The sequence below is a fragment of the Engystomops pustulosus genome, chromosome 2 (genome assembly GCF_040894005.1).
Source record: "Engystomops pustulosus chromosome 2, aEngPut4.maternal, whole genome shotgun sequence".
NCBI classification, from domain to species: domain Eukaryota; kingdom Metazoa; phylum Chordata; class Amphibia; order Anura; family Leptodactylidae; genus Engystomops; species Engystomops pustulosus.
This window is the reverse complement of record NC_092412.1, coordinates 160775563-160797782: the sequence shown is the minus strand read 5'-3', so window position 1 is coordinate 160797782 and position 22220 is coordinate 160775563. Positions and strand designations below refer to the sequence as shown.

Below are 22220 nucleotides of genomic sequence, written 5' to 3'. Positions count from 1 at the left end.
CAGATTCAAGATTTCTGGCGCATGTTCATGAATCTGGCACTCCCTGGACTGCTCCGACAGAGTGCACCACTAAAACATGATAAATGTGTCCGACAGAGCACAGAAGGGCCCATTTCAGTGCAGTATAGTGCAGCTGGGACACAAATGTGTCTCGGACACTTTTTAAATACATGTGCATGCAGATGCACTGTAAGTAATGTGCAAAGTCAAACAGAAAACTGGAGCTTTAAAAAAAATCTGGGCCTATGTATGATCACCTGATTGTTGAAGAAAGATAACACATTTTCTGAAGGTTACAACACTCACCAATCAGTAGGAAGTATACAAGCCTTTGCTGTGAATGACTCCACAGGACATCACAGGGTCTCTATTTGGGCTAGATCAGGACTCTGGGCTGGCCCTTTCATTGGTTCATTGTTTTCTGTTTCAAGGAACTGCATTACGTGTTTTGCTGTGTCAGAGGGCATGAAAATTGCTTCCTTGTTGAGTAAAGAACAAAAGGACGGAACTACATGTTATTGAAGAAGGTTCTGATATACACTTGCATGCACCCTGCCATGTAGCTTTATGAGAGATCCAACACCGTAGTGTTGAAATTTTAAAATGACACAATTTTTTGACATTTTTAAAATACAGTTATAATAGTGAAGTCTATGGGATGCATCAGAAAAAACACCACACCTCGAGAGAACATTCCTAAAACTACAATAACCATGAATACCACATAATGGCCCAGATATATCAAAAGTGGTGCAAACACTTCATAAATACATGTACAAGCTCCAAAGGCAAAAACTGGCGCAGATACAATGATATATCTTGGCCAATAAGTTATACATACACAATTTTTCATACTTATTGGGGTATTCTTACATCAGGTCTTTAGGACTTTCCATTAGTCCACATAAACTTATAAGGTATTTCAGGTAATATTATTTTTGCTTCTTTCAACCTATTTCCTGTCTGTGGAATAATATATAACCCGGGCAGGAAAGGTTAAAGCTGCGTGTGATCTGGAGGCTCCTGAGCCTTTGTCATGTACAGGGCAGGTGCACGGCTCTGGAGGCGGGGTTTAGGCTCAGCAATGTCACCGCACAGCTCCGTCCCAGCGTCGCGGGAGGTGTCACCAAATGACATCCCGTAGCTGACGTTTCCCGCATGGCGGTCTCTATACGTGACAGACGTCGCAGGCAGCGCCATTCATAAGCGCTAGTTCACTTTATCACAATAACTGCTGAGTCCTCCTCAGAAACCGGAAGTGACTGTTCCTGTGTTGCCGGAAGTAGTTTGGGTTCCTCTTTATTTACAGCACGGAAAGATGGCAATGCGACCGGGAACCGGGGGTGCCGGCAGTGGCAGGCGAGTACATGATTTATGTGGTTTCCGTTTATTGAGCGGCTTTTACATGCCATTGTATATGAAGGCATCTGCAGATATTGACCATTGCGATGAAGGAAAATAACCCAGTCAGGTGTCTGTAGCTTAGTACGCCACTACCCGGCAGGGCTTGTGTATCAGGAGGCTGGCACCGGGGAACAATGAGTCTGCAGACATTGTGAATAAATCATGCGCATATCATGTGTGGCCACCAGTAAGCTATGTAATGTATTAAATACATGTCACCTGTACACTATACATTACATAGGGTTGTATGTATTTTTTTCAGACCTTTTGTCCAACTTTCTTGGTTTGTGCTTCGAAAGAAATGTGAAATAGCAAACCCCTCACATTTCGGGGGAAAGTTTTGATGTACATGAAATGGGTTTTGCATAAAGAAGTTGCATGTTTTTGACTCTAGAAAGCTGTTTAGGGATTTTGCAAGATGCTTGTTGTTTTTCAAAAAACATTTTCTGTGAGGATACCCTACAGGTATAAAGGGGTTGGCCCCTTTAATATAAAAATAAAGCATTGGCAGGATTATCGGCATGTTCGTATCTTGCCTTTATTATGAATTCTTTAGTGTTGTTCTGTTCTTGACTAGCGAACCGCCAGTCTCTTCTGCATCTTTTTTTTCTTCCTCTGCTTGCTGTGCGTCCGGGCCACAAACAGGATGAACACTTGATGTGCTGTGAGCGTTAACAGCTCCGTCTCTACTCAATGAGCAGAGGCACAGCGCATGCGCAGAGCAACGTTGCTAAGAAGATGGTGCCTGGCCATTCCCTCATACTTTTCTGCACAACCTTGCAGAAAGCCGGGGGACATGACCGGGACAAGAGGAGACTGGGTAAGTTAATTTATCAGGTACCGGGCCAAAAGTTTGGCATACATTTTTATTTTATTTTTTTTATTTTTTTTTTGGGATCCTCGTGAACTGTGAGTGATCTGTCAACATCTCTTCCGCTTAGGATATGCTCTTCTTTTTAACTAGTCAGCAACATTGAATGAGGATGATTGACCATTCTCGTCCTGAATACCGGACACATATACTGTAAAAGTGTCAATTCAAGCTGATCGGCTGTTAAATGCAGATCTCTCAATGCAGGGAAGTTTAATGCCTTAATTGTGGCGGAAGCTAAGAAGAGCATTCCCTCTGTCGCTGGGGAAAGCTAAAAAAAATGGCACTGGCTTTGTCGAATTGGCGTGATAAAACTTATTTTATAAGTTTGGAACAATCAATCATAATAAAAAGTATATATAAATAAAGAATAACGCGTTTCGCGCTTGTGCTAAGCGCTTCATCAGATTCATCTGATCAGATTCAATCTGATGAAGCGCGAAATGCATTATTCTTAATCTTTTTATATATACTTTTTATTATGATTGTTCCAAACAAAAGAAATTGTATCATGCCAATTCGACCAAGCCAGTGCCATTTATTAGCTTTCCCCACTGGAGAGAAGAAAAAAAGAGCATCATCCATAGGATGCTGATAGACTCATATATCCATCAGTGAGTGTGAAGGGGTTAATAATAACTGAGTGTTTTGTCCTTTGCTGAGGGTTAGATTTCTAAAGGTAAGGCTGGAAGTACAGTACAAGCTTTCCTAACAGAGAATTTGCCAATTAACCCGTTGCCGCTGAAGCCAGTTTTTACATTTTTGACCAGGCCCTATTAAAGTGTCCAGCAACAGCACCCCCCTTAGCCCCATGTACAGCGCTGAGGAGCGGGGACTCTTCATACATAGGTAGGGCTTGCAGAAAACACCAACCACTAATACCCGCTATTGGTGCTAGCTAGAATTAAACCTTCCGATGCCATCGGCATTTAAAAGATGGCAGCGCCGTCTTTGTTCCAATCATCGCTCACTGGATGAGCGGCAATTAGTTGCCATTGGTCGTCAGCCCTAAGGGTGCATGGCATATGCAGTTTCGTTACAATGAGCCAGTGTCTGTATGAAGTGGCTCATTGTAATGAATATTGTGTAAAAATGCCATATACTGCAATACGGTAGTATTGCAGTATATGGTAGGAGTGAGCAGACCATCTATGGTTAAAAGTTCCTTAGAGGGTCTAAAAAAATAATAAATAAATACCATCACCGTGGAATGCAATTTGTTGCACAGAAATAAGCCAACATATAGCACACGGTAAAATAATTTCTGATGGCGGGGAGCAAAAAAATGAATAAAAAGACCTGTCACCCAGAAATTCGGCACTAGTGCTACAACAAACGCAGCAGTGTTAGAATGATAGCGTTATCAGAGGTTTCCGATAACGCTATCTAACACTGCTGCAGAGTACAATAGAAACCCCGGACCTCTCTCAAAGCTATCCAAGGTGCTGCCTCTTCCCCAGACCGCCCCGCTCGCTTCATAGGCCGGTGATGACTGCCGCGCATCATGCAGCAGTCACCGCCCACAATCCGCTTTGAGATCGGTCCGGCGTTTCTACTGTACTCCACAGCAGTGTTAGATAGCGTTATCGGAGGCTTTTTTGTTATAAATAAAAACAAAAAAAACCCCCCAAAAATATGGCAAATTTGAGGGAGATACTCAGCTTTTAAGTAACTTTGAGAGGGCTAAATAATAGTAAAACCTTATAGCTAACCCCATAAAAAATGCACCTTCCCAAAAGTTGTTTTAAATATGTGAAGTTTTTTTTAAACCCTTTAGGTGTTTCACAGGTAGAATCGTGGTGGTAGGTTCCCTTTAAAACAAAACAGAGGGGCAGTCTTGAAATGGTCTTTTTTGTGGCTAATGAAAATATTAAAAAACCAAAACACATAGTTCTGATAAAAACGCCTTCCAGAATGGGCAAAATATTTGTGCCTGTGGCATTGACATTCTGGCTTTTTGTTAAGGACATGGCTTCTCTGGTGGTAATCAGAGCTGGTGAACTCTGAAGTTTCCATGTGGTGAATTATATATTGGGCTTGTGACCCCCTTTGCACTGGTGATGTGCAATTTTATTTTTTCTTTTATATTGTTGTCCTCAATTTCTTAGGCATTTTATAAATGTAATCTTGTAACTCTTGGTAGCATCTAAAGAATTTATTTTCCCATCTTGATGTGTCAGAACATAATAGAATGGTGTAATGGAGCTGATGTAGCTTTATATCTAATGAGCTGTTTGCATACAAAGGTAGATTTGATACTGTGGCAATTGGTAGGTCAGTTGATTATTTCTTTGCTTTTAGAAGGAATAAGAAACATGAAACTTGTGAACAAGAAACATGATATTTATTATTATCTGTTTTACTAATGGATAAACAAGGACTGTATTGCTTGCATATGATTTCCAACATATTTATACGTTTGCTTTTGGTTTTCTTTTAAATTTCTAATTGCACATTTCTGTATAGACTATTTTCTGAGCATGAATATTGTGGCAGCAGTCTGCACCTAGATCAAGTCTATGCCAGGCTCTGGCTGCCGTAGAATTTAACCTTAAAGGGGTATTCCAGGAATCAGCATAATTCATATTCAAATGGGCACTCAAAATATAAGCTAATGTGTAATTAGTTGTTATTTAAAATTTTGCTCCCATTAGCAGAAAATGCTGATGACATAGACTGTAATGAAGAATTATAAATGCTGCTGGCCCTTTAATCAGTCCCTTAATTTTCTCCTCGCGGTCCGTTGTATGACAGAAGATGGCCGCTGGTCACATGTCCACATCACGTGTCCTGTACCTGCCTGGGCAGGTCATGTGATCACCACTACGTTTGGCTGTAGTCGGTTGGTTGCAGTGCATCCAGTATGGCCAGTGTTTTTGTGATGTGCAGTTACACTTCATTACTATGGTAACAGAGCAAGAAAATCTGTTATATCATCACTGGGAGCAGAGCATAAGAGGGAGGAGGAGTTACTGAGAACTAAAGAATCATGGAACTTGTAGTTTCCAGTGGCGGCCATCTTAGTGATGACTCCACCTACTTTAGAGAGGCAATAAACTTTGTTAATCATATAATCAAACTATTTAAGCTCCATTTTGTGATTAATGACATTGAGTTTTGTTGTATTCATTTATTTAAATCATCATGGGTTTTTGTGTCAGACGTTCATATTCCTGGAATACCCCTTTAACCTGCAACTGGAATTGCTGCAGGCTTTAGTTAATTCGACTCCATGGATTGGCTCAGCCCATTTTGCACCATTCCCCACCTACACTCTTGGTGCTTGGCAAAAAGGGGGGAGGAGTTGCAATTTGGCCTTACACCAATACAAGCCTTGATAAATCCCTCACAAGGAACGTATAACCTGTGAATTGTGCCTATTGGGAAAAGTGTTCCCTTTTGTTTTGTATAAATATTAAACCTGTCATTCTCTTGCTGTGTTAACGGTTTCCACTCTTCACTTTTGGAGGCTTGCCTTTTTTTTTCTTTTTTTTTTTTGTTTGTGAAAAACAAACATTTTCACTATGAGAATTTTCCAAGAATTTCTGGGTCAAATTTATCATATGTGTGCACTAGGCACCACTAAGTGGTATGATATTTGTAGAATAAAGGATTTGTATTTTTGACCTTTTGACATGCCTCTGTTCTTTCTCTTTGTACTCAAGCAGTATTTTTGTTATGTTATGGTCACTGTTTACACGAATGGTAGTGCTGGTCCGTTTTCCTTTTAGTAGCCCTTAGGTTACATTCACACAATGTATGCCTGCCCTACCGTAGTACGGCGGGCATACATCGACGCTGGGGAGAGGAGCAGGGGATGAGCGTCGCTCAACCCCGCCCCTCTCCGTAGGAATACACATCACGCGGTGCCATATTCTGTGCGAAAGATAGGACATGTCCTATCTTTCTGCGGGCTACGGAACGGTGCCGCGTGTGTGCAGCACCGCACTGCTCCCATACGGCACCATGAGGCCATAGAAGTGTATGGGGGACATATATACACTGTATCCATACTTTCATGTGCATGTAGCCTTATATTGTATTTGTTGACAAGTTAGTGACCATAGAATTTTACTATGAGCAATTGCATGTTCAAGACTCCTCCCAGCAGCCATGCTTGTTTAGGATCCTCAAGTTAGAAAGTATTTCACAATCACTCAAGTTAATACCATACTATTTTAAAATGAATCTGTATTTTTACCTTTTACAGCTTTGTGTTTCCATTGGCCACTGGAATTGGGTCGTCTCAAGGTTTGTAAATAATGTTTTTCCCCTATGTGTTCATCAATGTTTATTGCAGCAAAAAAAGAGATTTTGTACGTATGTTCATTTCTTTTATAAATGACTGGAAATCTTTGTAAAGTGTAACTGTTAAAGAGATTGTACGGTCAGACATTACCATGCACCTTTTAGATAATCCAAAGTCATTCCTCACAGATATTAGCGATTCCTAGGGAGTTTTAGAGATCATGTAGTATAAAGTCATTAGCTATTTAAAGTTTTTTTTTTTTTAAAGTTACAAGGTGTATATAGTCACCCATCTCCAGAGAAACGACAAGTTCACAGTCCCCAGCACTGGCCGTGCATGCGTGGTAGGCAGTCCGCGATCCACCGCCACTTGCAGTCTTCACCCTCCTGTGTGCACGCACATGTGCTGCACACAGTGCAATTCTCCATACAGCCTACTTGCTTGTATGGACAGTGCCCGCCTCCTCTGATACAAGCCCACAGCACAAGCAGCCAATCACTGCTGTGCTGTGCGTTCTGTGCACGAGCACACTATGGTTGGTAGGAGCAAAGCATCATAAGACTTGTAGTCCCAGTGCATAGTGTGGCGGCCATCTTGCTTTCTCAGGTTCCTGCCTGCAGCAATAAAGAGGTAATGTTTTGTAAAAAGAGCAATTCCCACAACATTTAAGTGGAAGGTATTTTTAACAATAGGGGGTGTATTTATCACACCCATGCACTTTGGAGGTTCAAGAATCGTACAACCCCTTTAAGTTATTTGTCAAAAAATTGAAACTGCCTTTGACAACACAACAATTCCAACAATACCTGTACCATTCTTCTGGCTTGATCCTATACTGAGATATTGCCTCATATATCCATCAGCCCTATCTTCTCAGCTTCTCCTGAAGTGAGTGGGACTTTTTAAGCTATGGACACTGAGGGCATTCACATGAACGTGCAGAAACACCCCTGCCAGTCAGGACATAGACATTATAGTAAGAAATGATCATACAGTAATCTCCTAAACCACAAAGAAATAGATAAATTAAAACCTATTCGCCTACATAGGAATAAAAAGATAAACATGTGGCAATCTCTTCTCTGAGAGGACATCTTCCTAACAGACTGTTGGGGTGTGTGTGTGTGTGTTTTATGAAAGCTGCCTCCTATCTGTAGGCCACTCCTTTCCTTTTTTTTTTTTTTTTTTTTTTTTTTAAATAACTGTATTTTTTATTGACAATTTTGCAGTTTTATCTATTACAATAATACAAAAAGCAAGGTAATACAATGATCATCATTACAAACACAAATAGGCCACTCCTTTCTTGTGTAAAGAAGTTCACTGTACATATATTGTGCTATGTGTGCAGGATCTGATGCCATCCATTAGAATGGATGGGGAGCCTGAGCTCTGTCTTTTTGTAACTTCTACACAAACACAATTCTGCTGCTTTCAAACACAATCAACTCTACTACATTCCATTCCTGTGGCAGTATAAAGAGACTTCCTCTTTGTAATTGAATGACTTGAAGGATGTGATCAGCCACATGCTTGTTAAGGCAATCAAGATACTAGAGAAGTGGTGGCGAACCTATGGCATGGGTGCCAGAGGTAACACTCAGAGCCCTTTCCTTGGACACCCAGGCCTTCACCCCAAGACAGAGGTTGCCAGATAAGACTAAAGGCTTTTTCCTGTGGTCCAATACAGCCTTGGACGTGCCATGCTCAGCACTATTTTTAAAGCCACATCCTTCGCTGCCAGGACTACGGGAAGAGCGAGAAGGCGTGGATAGAGATGGATTGTCATTGGAGCTCCTGCACTGGGTCCCCTGATTCTTCTTCTTTAGGGGGCCCTCTGGAAGCTACAGTCCAATTTTCTCCATAGTCTTTCTATTGTATTGGTAAAACCTGTTATACAGCAGGGAACAATGATGTGCTGTTGGCACTCTTTTGTTGGCACTTTGTGACATGTACGTGGGTTTTGGTTGTACCTTGGGCACTCCAAAAGGTTTGCCATCATTGTACTAGAGTTTTATACATGCTGCCAGCAATAGTGAGGAATGGTATTAAAATTTGGATGAAATCTTTTGTGTTTAGTTATGAAAAAAACAAAATTTGACAAATTTTGAAAATTTTTCTTATTTTCACAGTTCTAAATTCTCTATTTTTGATGTGGATAGTCATAGCACCCAAACTAATTCATAACTTACATTTCCCAAATGTCTGCTTTATGTTGCCATGGTTTTTTTAAGATTCCAAATAATTTACTAGAATGTTATGAGGCTCAGAATTTATGTACCATTTTTCCAATTTTTTGGAAAATCCCGAAAACCTGTATTTAGATGGACCTGCTCAACTTGTAATTGACTGTGAGAGGCCTAAATAACAGCTAGACTTGTAAATTACACCCCTCAACGTATGTAAAACCACTTATAAGAAGTTTAACCCTTTTGGTGTTTTATAGGGGTTAAAACAAATTGGAGGTGCAGTCTACAAATTGTAATATTTTTTTCACAATACACTCATTTTGGGTGGAAAATTAAACATTTACAATGGATTAAATGAAAAAAAGGCTCCACAAAGTTTGATACCCAGTTTCTCCCGAATACACCGATATCCCATATGTGGTGGTATCTTGCTGTTTGGGCTCATGGCCAAGCATTGATTTGAAAGGGGCGCCATCCGGAGCAGATTTGCATGGTCTTTTTTTTTTTAATGTGGACCTATAGGGGCTTATTTCTTTTGCCACATGAGATGCACTTTTCTGGTATGGTGAGATTTTATCAACTCGTTGGAGGAAATGAAAATCATCAATTTTTAGGAAGTGTTTTTTTTTTTTTTTTTCCGCTGTTTACCATACCATAAAAATAGTATATTATTTTTATTCTATGGGTCGCCACGATTACAAAAATACTTCATTTATATATATTTTTAATTTTTTGCCCATTTTTACCGAATAAAAAGAAATTTGGTGAACATGTTGTTAATTTTAGCATCGCTGTCTTTCAAATGCATAACATTTTTTTTATTTTTCGCCTCACAAATCTGGTTAAGGGCTTATTTTTTTTTTTGCGAGAAGGATTGTTCTTTTTAGTGTTCTTATTTTAGAGTGCATAACATTTTTTTAATCACTTTTTAGATAATTTTTTATAGGTTATTAATTTAAAAATTATCTTTTTTTGGGGTTATTTTTTATGGGGTTAACTTTGCGGATCTAATAATTATGTTTTATTATGCAGGTTGTTACGGACGCAGCGATACCAAATATGTGGGGTTTTGTGTATTTTATTCAATTTTACTAAATAAAAACTAATTTGTAGAAAATCTTGTTCATTTTAGCTTTACTATCTTTTCATATGCAGAACTTTTTTTGTTTTTCGGCTGACAATCTGGTTAGGGGCTTATTTTTTGCGAGAAAAGTTGTTCTTTTTAGTGGGCTTATTTTAGAGTGCCGAACATTTTAGAGCAAGGTATTAATTAAAAATGATCTATTTTTGCGTTATGTTTTTCTCCAGCGTTTACCGTGCGGGTCTCTTAACTATTCTGTTTTATTATACAGATTGTTACGGACGGCAATACCAAATATGGGGGGGGGGGGTTTCTGGGTTTTTATACTTATTTTTATTTTTATGGGAAACTGACATTTTAGAGGCTTATGCTCTGATCGTTGGGTCAAGTCCAGTACACTGCTAATTCATTAATTATACTAATTCATTGTAGAGCAGTGTAAACTGTCTGAGCATGCAGATGCATGTGCAGACAGTTTACAGTAAGACCCGGAAGGGATCTGACTGTCAGGAACGTCTGGCAGCCCCGGGGCACTTGGCAGAACTCGGGGCTGCCCAGAAGTGGATCAAATCCCCCAGTAAGCGGCACGGGGGATCCGATCCATGGGGGAACACACTTACATGCTGCTGTCATGCTTGTTGGACCGCGGCCTGTAAGGGGTTAACACTTGCGATCGGAGTTGCCTTTGATCGTGGGTGTTAGTGCGCGGTGTCAGCTGTGTTACTCAGCTGACAGCCGCTGCTTCTGGTGCCGGCTCCGTTCATGAGCGGGTAGCAGAAGCATGACATTATAGCACGGTCCCGGTGCGGGAAGTATCTACCCGCAGGGACGTACTATAACGTCCTGGTGCGCCTAGGGGTTAAAATCAAGCAATCATCGCAGGGAACATATATGCTGCTCCTTTTTATACACCCACTGTGATGATCGCCTGTCTTGTAATGAAAAATAAGTTTTAAAGAATGTTATGGTAAGCTCTAACTTCCTTCTTTCTTTGCCCGTTGATGACTACTAAGATTCCGAACATGTATCTGTTATAACATGAGTTATAATTCTCTGTTTACAGTTACATTCTCGTAACAGTGTTTACGAACCAAAGCCAAGGGAATTGCATCCCAGATCAGGACTACTAATAGCGCCCCTTTTGGCAAAAGTCTTTATATGTTGTATGTGTAAGGTCAATGTACAGGAGAAATGTGTTTTGTTTACATTTTTTTTCTATAAACATTGTAGGTCTAATACCCATACAACAACAAACTGCTCATTTTCCCATGCTACCTGTAATGCAGTCCAATGTACAGAATATGATGACCATTGGGTACAGCCCTCAGATGCCTCAAGCAGCCATGGCTATGCAGGTAACCCTGTACTACTTGATGATGTGTATATACACCAGTCTTTTTATTCTTTTATTAAAACAATTTTTGGAAGTTTTTATGACTGCCATCAATGACCTCTATGCAATGTGCTTTTCAAATCTCTATCTACAATGCCCATAAGCACTAGAAGATATACATATATTTATTGCATGAACAAGCTTATTTTTTTTTTCCAAGTTGAAGAGGGATTCAAGCAAAAATGTAGTAATTGCTATATACTAGGAAATGAGTATTTGTAGATTTTTGTTTTAGTAATTGTAGCAGTAAAAACTATATTTAACTCTTAAGGACGAGGCCCTCGTTTTTGCATCTTTTTTTCACTCTCCACCTTAAAAAAATCTAACTGTGTATGGGCTTATTTTTCTGTTTAATAAAATTGCACTACATAGTGATGGTATTTAATATTCTATGCCGTATACTGGGAAGCAGGGAAAAAAATTCTGAATGCAGTGAAATTGATGAAAGACCACATTTGCGCCATTTCTTGTGGGCTTGGATTTTACGGCTTTCACTGTGTGCCCCAAATGACATGTCTACTTCATTCAATGGGTTAGTACGATCACGGGGATACCAAATTTGTATTTTATAATGTTTTATACATTTACAAAAATGAAAAACTCTTGTTCAAAATAAAAAAAAATCTTCATTTTGCCGTCTTCTGGCGCTAATAACCTTTTTCATACTTTGGTGTATAGAGCTGTGGGTGGTGTAATTTTTTTTTTTTTGTGACTTTTAATGACGTTTTCAATGCCTCTATTTTTAGGACTGTACAACCCGTTGTTCACTTTTTATTGAATTTTCATATTTTTCCAAATGGCAAAAAAATGCCATTTGCGACTTTGGGCGCTATTTTCCGTTACGGTGTTAAACGCAGTGAAAAAACTTTGTTATATTTTGATCGGGTGTTTCGGATACGGCAACGCCTAATAGGTTTGTTATTTTTTTTTTTTTTTACTGTTTATTTATATGACTTCTAGGGAAAGGGGCAATTTGCATTTTTAGTGAACCCTCTTCATACTCCCCCATGCGCAACGAGACTTACAGGTAAGTCTTATTGCACTATGGGGTTAATTGCTATCTATAGCAAATATTTTTATTTATACAGATAGATGGCAACAGAGAGAGTCCCCCCCCCCCTTTTTATCAATTGTTTGTTTACTTTTTTACAAGGTATTTTTATAGGAAAACGACATTTGATTTCATGCATTATAAACTAAACATACCTAGAGAATACACTTATGCAGCAACATATCTTGTTCAGTTCCGAAGTTGAGTGGTTTTGCTGAAAAAACAATTGACATTCAGGACCTTGGGAAAGCTGGATTGTATGCTTCTTGAAGTACATAAACATATTACACGGAGATTCCTGAACTCTCCGGACAGGACTAATAAACCTGAGCTGGATCACTCATACGCAGCTGATGGGGGATGGTGCAGCCATTGATTTCTTCTGCCTGCCAGTGATTACATCATTCTCCTGAGCAGTGTAAGAAGAGAAGCGCTGAGCCAAGCAAAAGTGATAGAGGCTCATTATCCTGAATATTATAATTGTTTGTTTTTTTCAGCAAAACTACTCAGCTTGGGGATTAAAGTAGCTACATTATTCTCAAGGTATGTTTGGTTCATAATAAAAGTCTACCATGCATTAAGTGTAACTAAAAGTTTAAAGGTAATTTTTAAACAAAAACAACAAGATTACATTCCATGTGTCCTGTGCTTGGAAAAAAGGATTTGCAGCCTGCCGGAATTCTGTACCGATTATTTTGAAAATCTTACAAACGCCATTTTGTCTAGTTTAGTAAACCAAGCTTTTTATGCCAGGGTGGATTACCAATGGGTCCAATGCAGCCTACAGCAATGACGTTTGTAGGACAGGCTGGATTTTTAGGAATGGCGCCTCCAAGTCCGGCCTACCCTCCTGACATGAAGAAGCAATTTGTTGAAGAACAACAGTAAGTTTGTTATACATACATATGTTTGGTATAATTTGTGTGTGTATGTATATCTTCTTCCTTCTTCTTTCTTCTTCCTTCTTCCTTATGCATGAGATGAAATGTTATGTTATGACTCGAAAGCGAAGTTCCTCTAGGCCAGTGATGGCGAACCTTTTAAAGCCTGAGTGCCCAAACGTCAACCAAAAGCCACTTATTTATTGCAAAGTGCCAGCACAGCAATTTAAGCAGTTCTATATTTCTCCTTGTTCTTTGACAACTTTCAATCGTTCAGCCTCCTAAAGACACCAACACAGTTGAAAGGAGGAGGGAAAATTTGCCTATCATTGTAGGAAGATTCTTTGAATCCTGTCTGGTGAACTTCATGCTGGGGTGATGGGCTGGGTGCCCACAGAAAGGGCTCCGAGTGCCACCTCTTGCACCAGTGCCATAGGTTTGCCACCACTGCTTTAGGCCGATCATAGTTGTGCAGCAGGTGCTTCTCAAAGTGGATATTTTTCCACTTTGAGAAGCTCCCTCAAGAGAAGTTCCCTCTCTTAGTTTCCCATATTTTGAGGTCCACACCCTCAAACTTTTCCGCCCATTCTCTCTTCGTGTGGCTCACCCTATCAGTTCCTTGACCACTTTGCCTCTTGGCTCTCTCACTTTCTATCCTGTGACATTCCAACCATCATCATGGTTCAACATTCCTGTTAACACTCCCAATTCCCCTCCTGCCTCTCAGCTCTTAGTACTAACTACTTCTATAGGTCTTTCACAACTCTGCGTTTTTTTCCCCACTCATAATGAGGGAAACATACTCATATTGGTCTTCTCCCAACCATCTTCAATATCTAATTTTACCAATTTTTCCTTTCCACTTTCATACTCACAAGATCACAGAAAACTTAGTCTGCACTGTCTCCCATCTCCTCTTTCACCTGGTTACTAACCACTATAATCACACTGTCAGACGCGCGCTAGATGAGGTGGCACCACTCACTATCCGAAATTTTCACCACACACGCAGGCAACCTTGGCACACTGAACAAACTCGTTTCCTTCGACAGTGCTCCAGAATTGCCGAACGTCTGTGGAGAAAATCGTTCACATCTGCAGACTTTCTACACTTCAAATATATGCTAAAATCCTATAACTCTGCCCTTCACCTTGCTAAACAGGTCTATTTTACTCATATCTCATATCCTCTCTCTCTAACAACCCCAAAAGGCTCTTTGATGCTCTTCACTCCTTACTAACACCAAAGGTGCAGCCACCTGTCACAGACCTTGTGGCTGAAGATCTGGCCATCTACTTTAAGGATAAAATTGATTGCATTCAGGAAATAGTTGCTCAATCCACTCACCCCACTAATCCCCTTCCCTCCGGTGCCTTACCTTGTTCACGCTCTTCCTTTGAGCCGGTCACAGAGGAAGAAGTGTCCAGGCTCCTTTCTTCTGCTCGACCTACTACCTGCATCAGTGATCCCATTCCCTCATACCTCGTACAGTCTCTCTCCCCAGCAATCACTTCTCACCTTATTAAAATCTTCAACCTCTCTCTCTCTTCTGGTGTCGTCCCCTCTTCTTTCAAGCATGCTGTTGTTACCCCCTTCCTAAAGAAACCTTCACTGGACCCATCCAATGCTACTAACTACAGACCAGTTTCTAACCTACCTTTCATCTCCAAACTCCTGAAATGCCTGGTCTATTCTTGACTAACCCGCTTTCTTCCCATCTCTATGACCGCACTTTCAGTGTCTCCTTTTCTGGATCTTTCTCTTCTCCTCTTCCTCTCACTGTCGTGGTTCCTTAGGGCTCAGTCCTAGGTCCTTTTCTCTTCTCCCTCTATACTGCCCCCATTGGACAAACCATCAGCAGATTTGGTTTCCAGTATCATCTCTATGGTGATTACACCCAGCTATATACTTCTGCACATAACATCACCCCTGCCTTAACCCAGAATACTACTGAATGTCTCTAGCATCATGCCCTATCTCTTCTTGAAACTCAATCTTTCTAAAACTTTCCACCATCCACTAACTTGCCTAACCCTGACCTCTTCATGTCCGTCTGTGGGAACACTATAGTACCTAGGCAGCAGGCCCGCTGTCTTGGTGTTGTGCTGGACTCTGACCTCTCCTTTTCACCATATATTCATCTCCAGAATCCGCCCATTTCTTTTTTTATATAATTGTATTTTTATTAAAAGTTGAACAAACCATGTGATGACACATGTCAGCAAATAAACAGGCAGTAAAAGATTTTTTTCTTTTTTAAAACAATACATACAAATAAAGGTAGGAAATGTCGGATCCGAAAATACAAGTTTTCAGCAATTTGCTTCTTTAACTAGAAATTAACCCTTCAACAAACATATTTATTATATAGCGATTCTCCGGTCCAAGACCTTACCCTATAAAATGCAGACAGGTCTGGGACCTGAACGTACGCAACCAATAACCGTATGTGGTGCCTGAAATTGTTAGCCTCATAACTGAGGTTTGTATTCGGACTTATCCGCTTATGAACTAGCTCATTTCCAGCAAAAGTCCTAATACACAAGAAAGGAAAAGAGAACCAGTAGAAGAGAGACGGGGACCTCAGTCATACCCACAGGGACAGAAGACAACATATAAATTTCAAGACAGAACCTCCTCAAACAGTTGGGTTCTCACTTCACTCCTCCCCGCGCCCCAACTCCTCCGCCCAGAAGCAATCGAATCTGCCCATTTCTAACGATTGACTCTTCTAAAATGCTAATTGTTGCACTTATTCACTCTCGACTAGACTACTGTAACTCCCTACTTATTGGTCTTCCACTCACTAAACTGTTTCCTCTACAATCTATTAATGCAGCAGCCAGGCTCGTCTTTCAGGCCAAACGCTACACGGATGCCTCCAGTCTGTGCCAGTCACTGCACTGGCTGCCGGTCTCCTTCCGTATTCCCTTTAAAATAATAACCCTCATCCACAAAGCTCTGAATAATGCTGCCCCCTCCTATCTCTCATCGTGCTCTTTGATCTGCCATTGACATCAGATTATTCTCTACCTTAATTCAAACCTCTCATGCGGACTTCTTCCGAGTTGCTTCGATTCTCTGGAATGACCTTCCCCAGACTCTGACTAATACCCACCCTCCAAAGCTCACTCTCACTAACTGCATGAAACGTCAACTCTCCCTTTTCTAATCCATCCTATGTTATGTCCCATCTCCCATCTATTATCCTGGAAAACGGCAGATATATACCAAGCTCCAGGCTTCTCTGCAGTCTTTTTCACCTTGGACCCTGTAAATAAGATGGCGGCTGATGGCTGGTTAAAGCGGCAAAATTTTTATTTATTAACTTATTTATTACATTTTATATTGTTCTCTTATAAAAAATTGGCTGGACCATTATACAACTTCTTGTGTATCCTCATAGTCTGTAAGCTCTTGCGAGCAAGGCCCTCACGCCTATTGTTCCATATGACTGTTTGTTCTGTGTAATGTAATATTATATCAGTATATGTCCCCTATGATTTGTAAAGCGCCACGGAATTTGATGGCGCTATATAAATAAAGATGATTATTATTAATTTTGCTTCCAGAGCAGCAAAAACTGGCTCGTCTGGAACGAGAGCAGCCAGCAATGAATTTATTGGTCTGATTGTTTCCTCCATTCCCGAACAAAGAAAGCACTGGTGTTAAGAGGATATGAAGTCAATCCATGTATTGGGGATGCAGCCATGATTTCTGCCTTTAGCTTATATGCTGGAAAGCTGATTGTTTGACACTGACAGATCCTAAGGATATGTCTTCAATACCAATATTGTAGAGATCCCCTTTAACCCATTTTACCATCCAGCTTAGCTGCTATGTCCCAAAGTACAGTGTTTCATCCATAAGAAGGCTTCTTGCCTCCTTCATTGAAGCATAAAGCACTTACCATCTGTACATGTTCTAGACAAAAGGAATAAAACACAGTTTCTATCAATGGAAGAGGCGTGAAGACCTGTTTGGCCATATGCACCACTATCCTTTGTCACTTTATAGATGGTTGCAGTCTGAAGGGAATAAAATACCTAGCATTGCCTCCTTAATGTGAAATCATGTTTACCCATAAAAAAAATACTTTTGCAAAGTCGTGAGAAAATGATGGCAGCCATCCAAGACATAGCGGTACAACAGCGAATGATTGATTGAAGCACACTTTTTTTTTTTTTTTTTTACATAAGGATACTGTTTCTGTAGTTTTACTTTCTTCCATTTTAATCATTCTTCTCTCTTTTAAGGAAACGATTTGAGCAGCAGCAAAAAATGTTAGAAGAAGAAAGAAAGCGAAGACAATTTGAAGAACAGAAGCAGAAGTTGAGATTGCTAAGCAGTGTGAAACCCAAAGTAAATTTCAACATGCATAGCTCGTTGTTTTTTAATTTTTTTTTTTCCCCCTTACCAGAGCTGTGCGCTGTAGATCCTGCAAACGCCCTACCAGCCCATAACTGAATATAGAATTTTGTAGAGCACTGTCAAAGCTTTCTAGACCTATATTTTCTGTTTGTCAGTGACCAGTCTATTTTTAGAGAAAATTCTTTATGCAAAGGAGCTTTTAAGGGCCCTTAGTTTGGCGACCAGAACTGAAAGTGAATAGAATAGGAATCTATTAATCCTCAAAGAGAAATGAAATTGCTTCCCGTGGCTTCTCAAAAATACAGATTAGACATGAAAACATTTGAAACCATGCATAATTTATACAAAATATTCAATAGACGGCTAAAAACAATAATGACCTCTAATAATCTCCACACCTTCTCTAACACTTGTCCTTCCTATCTGTACTGTTTAACCCCTGTTTTAACACAGGGTTTTTCCGCTCATTTCTTGCTCTCCACCTTCAAAAATCCATAACTTTTTAATTTTTTTCGTGTAAAAAAACTGTGTGAGGGCTCATTTTGTGCGTAACAAATTTTTCTTTCCCATGTTATTTCTTATTCCATGCCGTATACTGGGAAGCAGGAAAAAAATTCCAAATGTGGAAAATTGTGGGCTCAGTTTTTACGACTTTCACTCTTCGCTACATTATTCTTTTGTTCGGTGTGATCGCAGTGATATTAAATTTATACAGGTTTTATTGCGTTTTAATACATTTTCAAAAATTCAACAAACGTGTACGAAAAAAAGGAAAAAAAAATGTTGCCATCTTCTGATACTTTGGTGTATGGAGCTGTGTGAGGTGTCATATTTCGCGAAATGAGACGACTTTTTCACTGCTACCAGGCAAAACAAAAAGGGGAAATGTGGCACTCACCAGAATGATGTGAAAATGCTTTCTTTACCGCGACGGTCCGTTTTGTGTTCAAACACGCTTTCTCAAGCCATTTTGAGGTCTGTGCGACATTTTGAACACTTGTCATTACATTTTTTATGTCATGTTAAAAGGTGTAAAAGTCGCATTTCTGACATTTGGGCGCCATTTCCCGTCTCGGAGGTCACCGCCGTCAATAACCAATTTTTATTTTTTTTTTCACTATTTCTTAGACCATCTAGGGTACATTAACCCTAAATGATCATATCGTTCCCACCATATACTGCAATACAAATGGCGGCGCCTTGCTTTCAGTGCCGCCGGCGACTTTGCCGGCAGCAAAGAAGAGCTTGACACCCGCGATCGGAGTATACACCGACCGCGGGTGTTGGCGATGGGTCTTTGCTGCGATATGCAGCAAAGCCCATCTCTGTATGAAGAGCCCTTTTCATACACCCTTCATAGCTCTGTGACGGATATATCCACTGCAGAGTGTGAAGGGGTTAAAGAGGGATATGGGAAAACAAATAAACCTCTCTGTCCTACGGCATATTATATATGGCAGTAGAGGTACTGTACTTGCCTTCAAGTAGTTGGTATAGTGAATGTGGGGGATTGCCTGCAACTAACCAGAACTTTTGAAGCATCTTATTCTTTAGTAAACAATTACAAATATCCAGCCTAACTCCGACTATTGGTACTGCTCACATTTTTATCTTGTGCATCCCTTTTGTATACTACTCCCCCAAGCTATTGCAAACAACCATATATTAATCTTTACATACTGATATAATAGCTGGCATGTTTGATGACGCACAATTCCTGAGGAATAGTATGGTACTCATTCCCTTCGAGTTCCCTCATTCCATTCACCGTTCTTGTGATCAGTGGGGGTCTCGGACTTCCACCAATCACATTATTAACCTTTATATACTGATATAATAGCTGGCATGTTTGATGACGCACAATTCCTGAGGAATAGTATGGTACTCATTCCCTTCGAGTTCCCTCATTCCATTCACCGTTCTTGTGATCAGTGGGGGTCTCAGACTTCCACCAATCACATTATTAACCTTTATTCTAGGGTTGGGGATTGCCAATATTATTATGTACAACCCCTCCTTTAGCATCCCAAGAGACCATAGCCAATCAGATATAAAGTCTCTTTAAGGCACTGCTTTTCATCTTGGTTTTGCAAAAATCATGGCAATAAAAGGAATGTAATGGCAACATTTGAGTAACCCCAAACACTAATAGGTGTATTCGACGGTACAGACGGGAACACCTGAAAACTATGCTTGGACTGGACCAGATGTGTTGCACACTTGCTGTGCCTTTTTTGATTTGATGCTCTCTTCCTATAAAGGCCTATATAAAAGTCAAGAAGTAAGCCATTTACAGCAACTGCCTCTCTGCTGATGGTGTTTTTCCCCAAATACAATTACAGCCAAATACCATGGTTTTACTATTAGAGGTACTAGATTTTGGTAATACTCTTGAAACATCTTAACACACTTTCCTCCAACTCCAACATGTGGAAAAGCATCTGATGGGAGCGTTCACAAGTTACTTTTCCATTGCATTTTGAAACGCAATAGAACCGCTCAGGAGAGGAGATTTGCCTCATTTTGTTGTGTTAACAAAATATGATGTTAAAAAGGACCTGTCACCTTACTGAAGTAAGCAGCTCCTATTGCTACAACAGATGCAGCAGTGTTACACTGCTAGCATTATTGGAAACACTGACGCGTATTCATGAGGGGGCGTTGATGGCCCCTTGACACTCGGCAGTCCTCGGACCGCCCCTTCATGAATACGCCAGACCGTTTTGAGAGTGTTTCTAGAGTACTTCTCGGCAGTGTCTGAGGTTTCCGATAACGCTAGCAGTGTTACACTGCTGCATCTGTTGTAGCATTAGGAGCTGCTTACTTCAGTAAGCAGCAGGTGACAGGCCCTCCTTTAATGCTTTTGTTTTGTTAACACTACGTTAATGCACATTGACACATATTAAGTAATAGTGAGGTAGACTGCATTGTCCCTCACTATGGTCCAGAGTGTGCCAGATTCACGAAGACCAGAGCACATTCTTCATGCATCTGACGCACCCTGCTGGCGCCCAAAGTGCTTACACTGAGTGCACCAAGTTTTTTTTTTTTCTGGTTTGCTCAGTTTAACGGACTTCTGACATAAATGTGGCAGCCGGGGTGAATAATCCTTGGAACACACCTTTCTGTCCGCTGTGTTGTGGCATACAAAGTGTAGCCGCCACACAATGTTAGAACAAACACTTTATAAATCTATGTGCAACCAGCGTGCTGTTGTATTTATGTGCCATCCACACCTGAAAACGGGCGCATATTGCTTTATAAATGTGGCACATTACATTAACATTTAAGTTTTGTTAACACTACGTAATTGGGCAAATCTCCTCTCCTCCGCTGTTGTGTCGTTTCCATTGCATTTTGAAACACGTGTGAAAGCAGCCGAAGGGAGCAGAGAGCAATTGTGATAATTCTAATTTTTTTTTTTTCAATCCCTTTGTCCTTAGACCACTGAAAAATGCAGAGATGATGCGATGGAAGCTATTAGGGGAAATTTGGATGGATTTTCTCGAGATGCAAAAATGCACCCCCAACCTGTGCTGCATGCTATAAAACCAGGTATAAACTTCTACTACTAACTGCAAAAGCATTGAATTCTCTTCTGTTAGAGGTGTTGGGCTAAATAGTTTTGTAAATGGGAGTTATTTATTTTTCATATGGTGTAGCAAAATGTTTAGTCTTGACTGATTAAAAAATATTTTCAAACATTGTGATACAAACTACAAGTGGTATTTTTTAATTCTTCACACAGTGCAGTTAAATCCACTCTAGAATAAATGAAGAACATGTTAAGGGTACATACACACAGCGGTATGCCTGCCGGACGGGCTTACTGCTGTGCACAGGAGGGAAAGAACAGCGGTGCACGGCCGCAGACGCTGGGAAAGACAGAGCATGTTTTTATCTTTATCTTTTCCCCGTGTATGGTGCGGATCGGTGCAAAACGTGTGTGGCGCTGTACTGCCGCCATTGCCGTCTAAAGGGACGTATATGCGGCCCCCAAATTTGCGGCCGCATATACACATCCCCACAGATGGCCGTCTGAATGAGGCCTTATTGAATGTTTAACTCAATCGTCCTAAATTCCCCTAAACATGTTTAGAAACGTCTGATGTGTTTTTATCAGAATGTTATTTTGCAGATGATTTGTGACTGATTTGAATCCAAAATGTCAAGAATATACATGACTTTTAGGAATAATAGTGAGGGCTCAAGACTACATCCAGTTGCTAGACGATGCAAACTTCATAAAGCAAAGGCAAATGTTCAGTATTGTTACTCCACACCACATTGTTGGTAGACTCTGCCTTAATGCTAAACAAGGACCTAATGTGCAAAGAATGGCAATAGGAGATGAACTAGAAACAAAGGAACAATACATGAAACAAACACACAAGCAGGGAAGATTTACTTTTCCTATGTGCCATACATGTACAACACATGTATAAGGGATTGATACTGCCTCCCATGTACTTAAAGTTACTAGAACAGTTTTAGAAAAATACAACAATAAAGAATATAACTGAAATACTGTCTTCTATATATAAGAATAAAACAAACACATTACCACCTTCTAAGGCTACATTCAGACGGCCATATGGGGGGGGGGCGTATATACGACCTATATACGTCCCCCTTAGGCGGCAAAGGGAACACTGCGCCCCATGGGAGTGGTACAGTGCAGCGGTACGGATGACCAGTTACTCTGACTTTTACCTGTATAAAATCTACA

General features: G+C 40.3%; 1 protein-coding gene across 3 annotated transcripts in view; it reads left to right on the top strand.

The window, feature by feature from the left end:
• Positions 1-1061: 1061 nt before the first annotated feature.
• The window catches only part of SYNRG (synergin gamma), a 63316-nt gene continuing 42157 nt past the window's right edge, over positions 1062-22220 (top strand). For all 3 annotated transcript variants that reach the window (XM_072137159.1, XM_072137158.1, XM_072137157.1), the window contains exons 1-6: positions 1062-1359; positions 6486-6526; positions 11025-11149; positions 12992-13122; positions 17377-17482; positions 20935-21046. In XM_072137159.1, the coding sequence (XP_071993260.1) occupies positions 1319-1359; positions 6486-6526; positions 11025-11149; positions 12992-13122; positions 17377-17482; positions 20935-21046 (556 nt within the window). In that variant the 5' untranslated portion in view covers positions 1062-1318. The remainder of the gene's footprint in view (positions 1360-6485; positions 6527-11024; positions 11150-12991; positions 13123-17376; positions 17483-20934; positions 21047-22220) is intronic.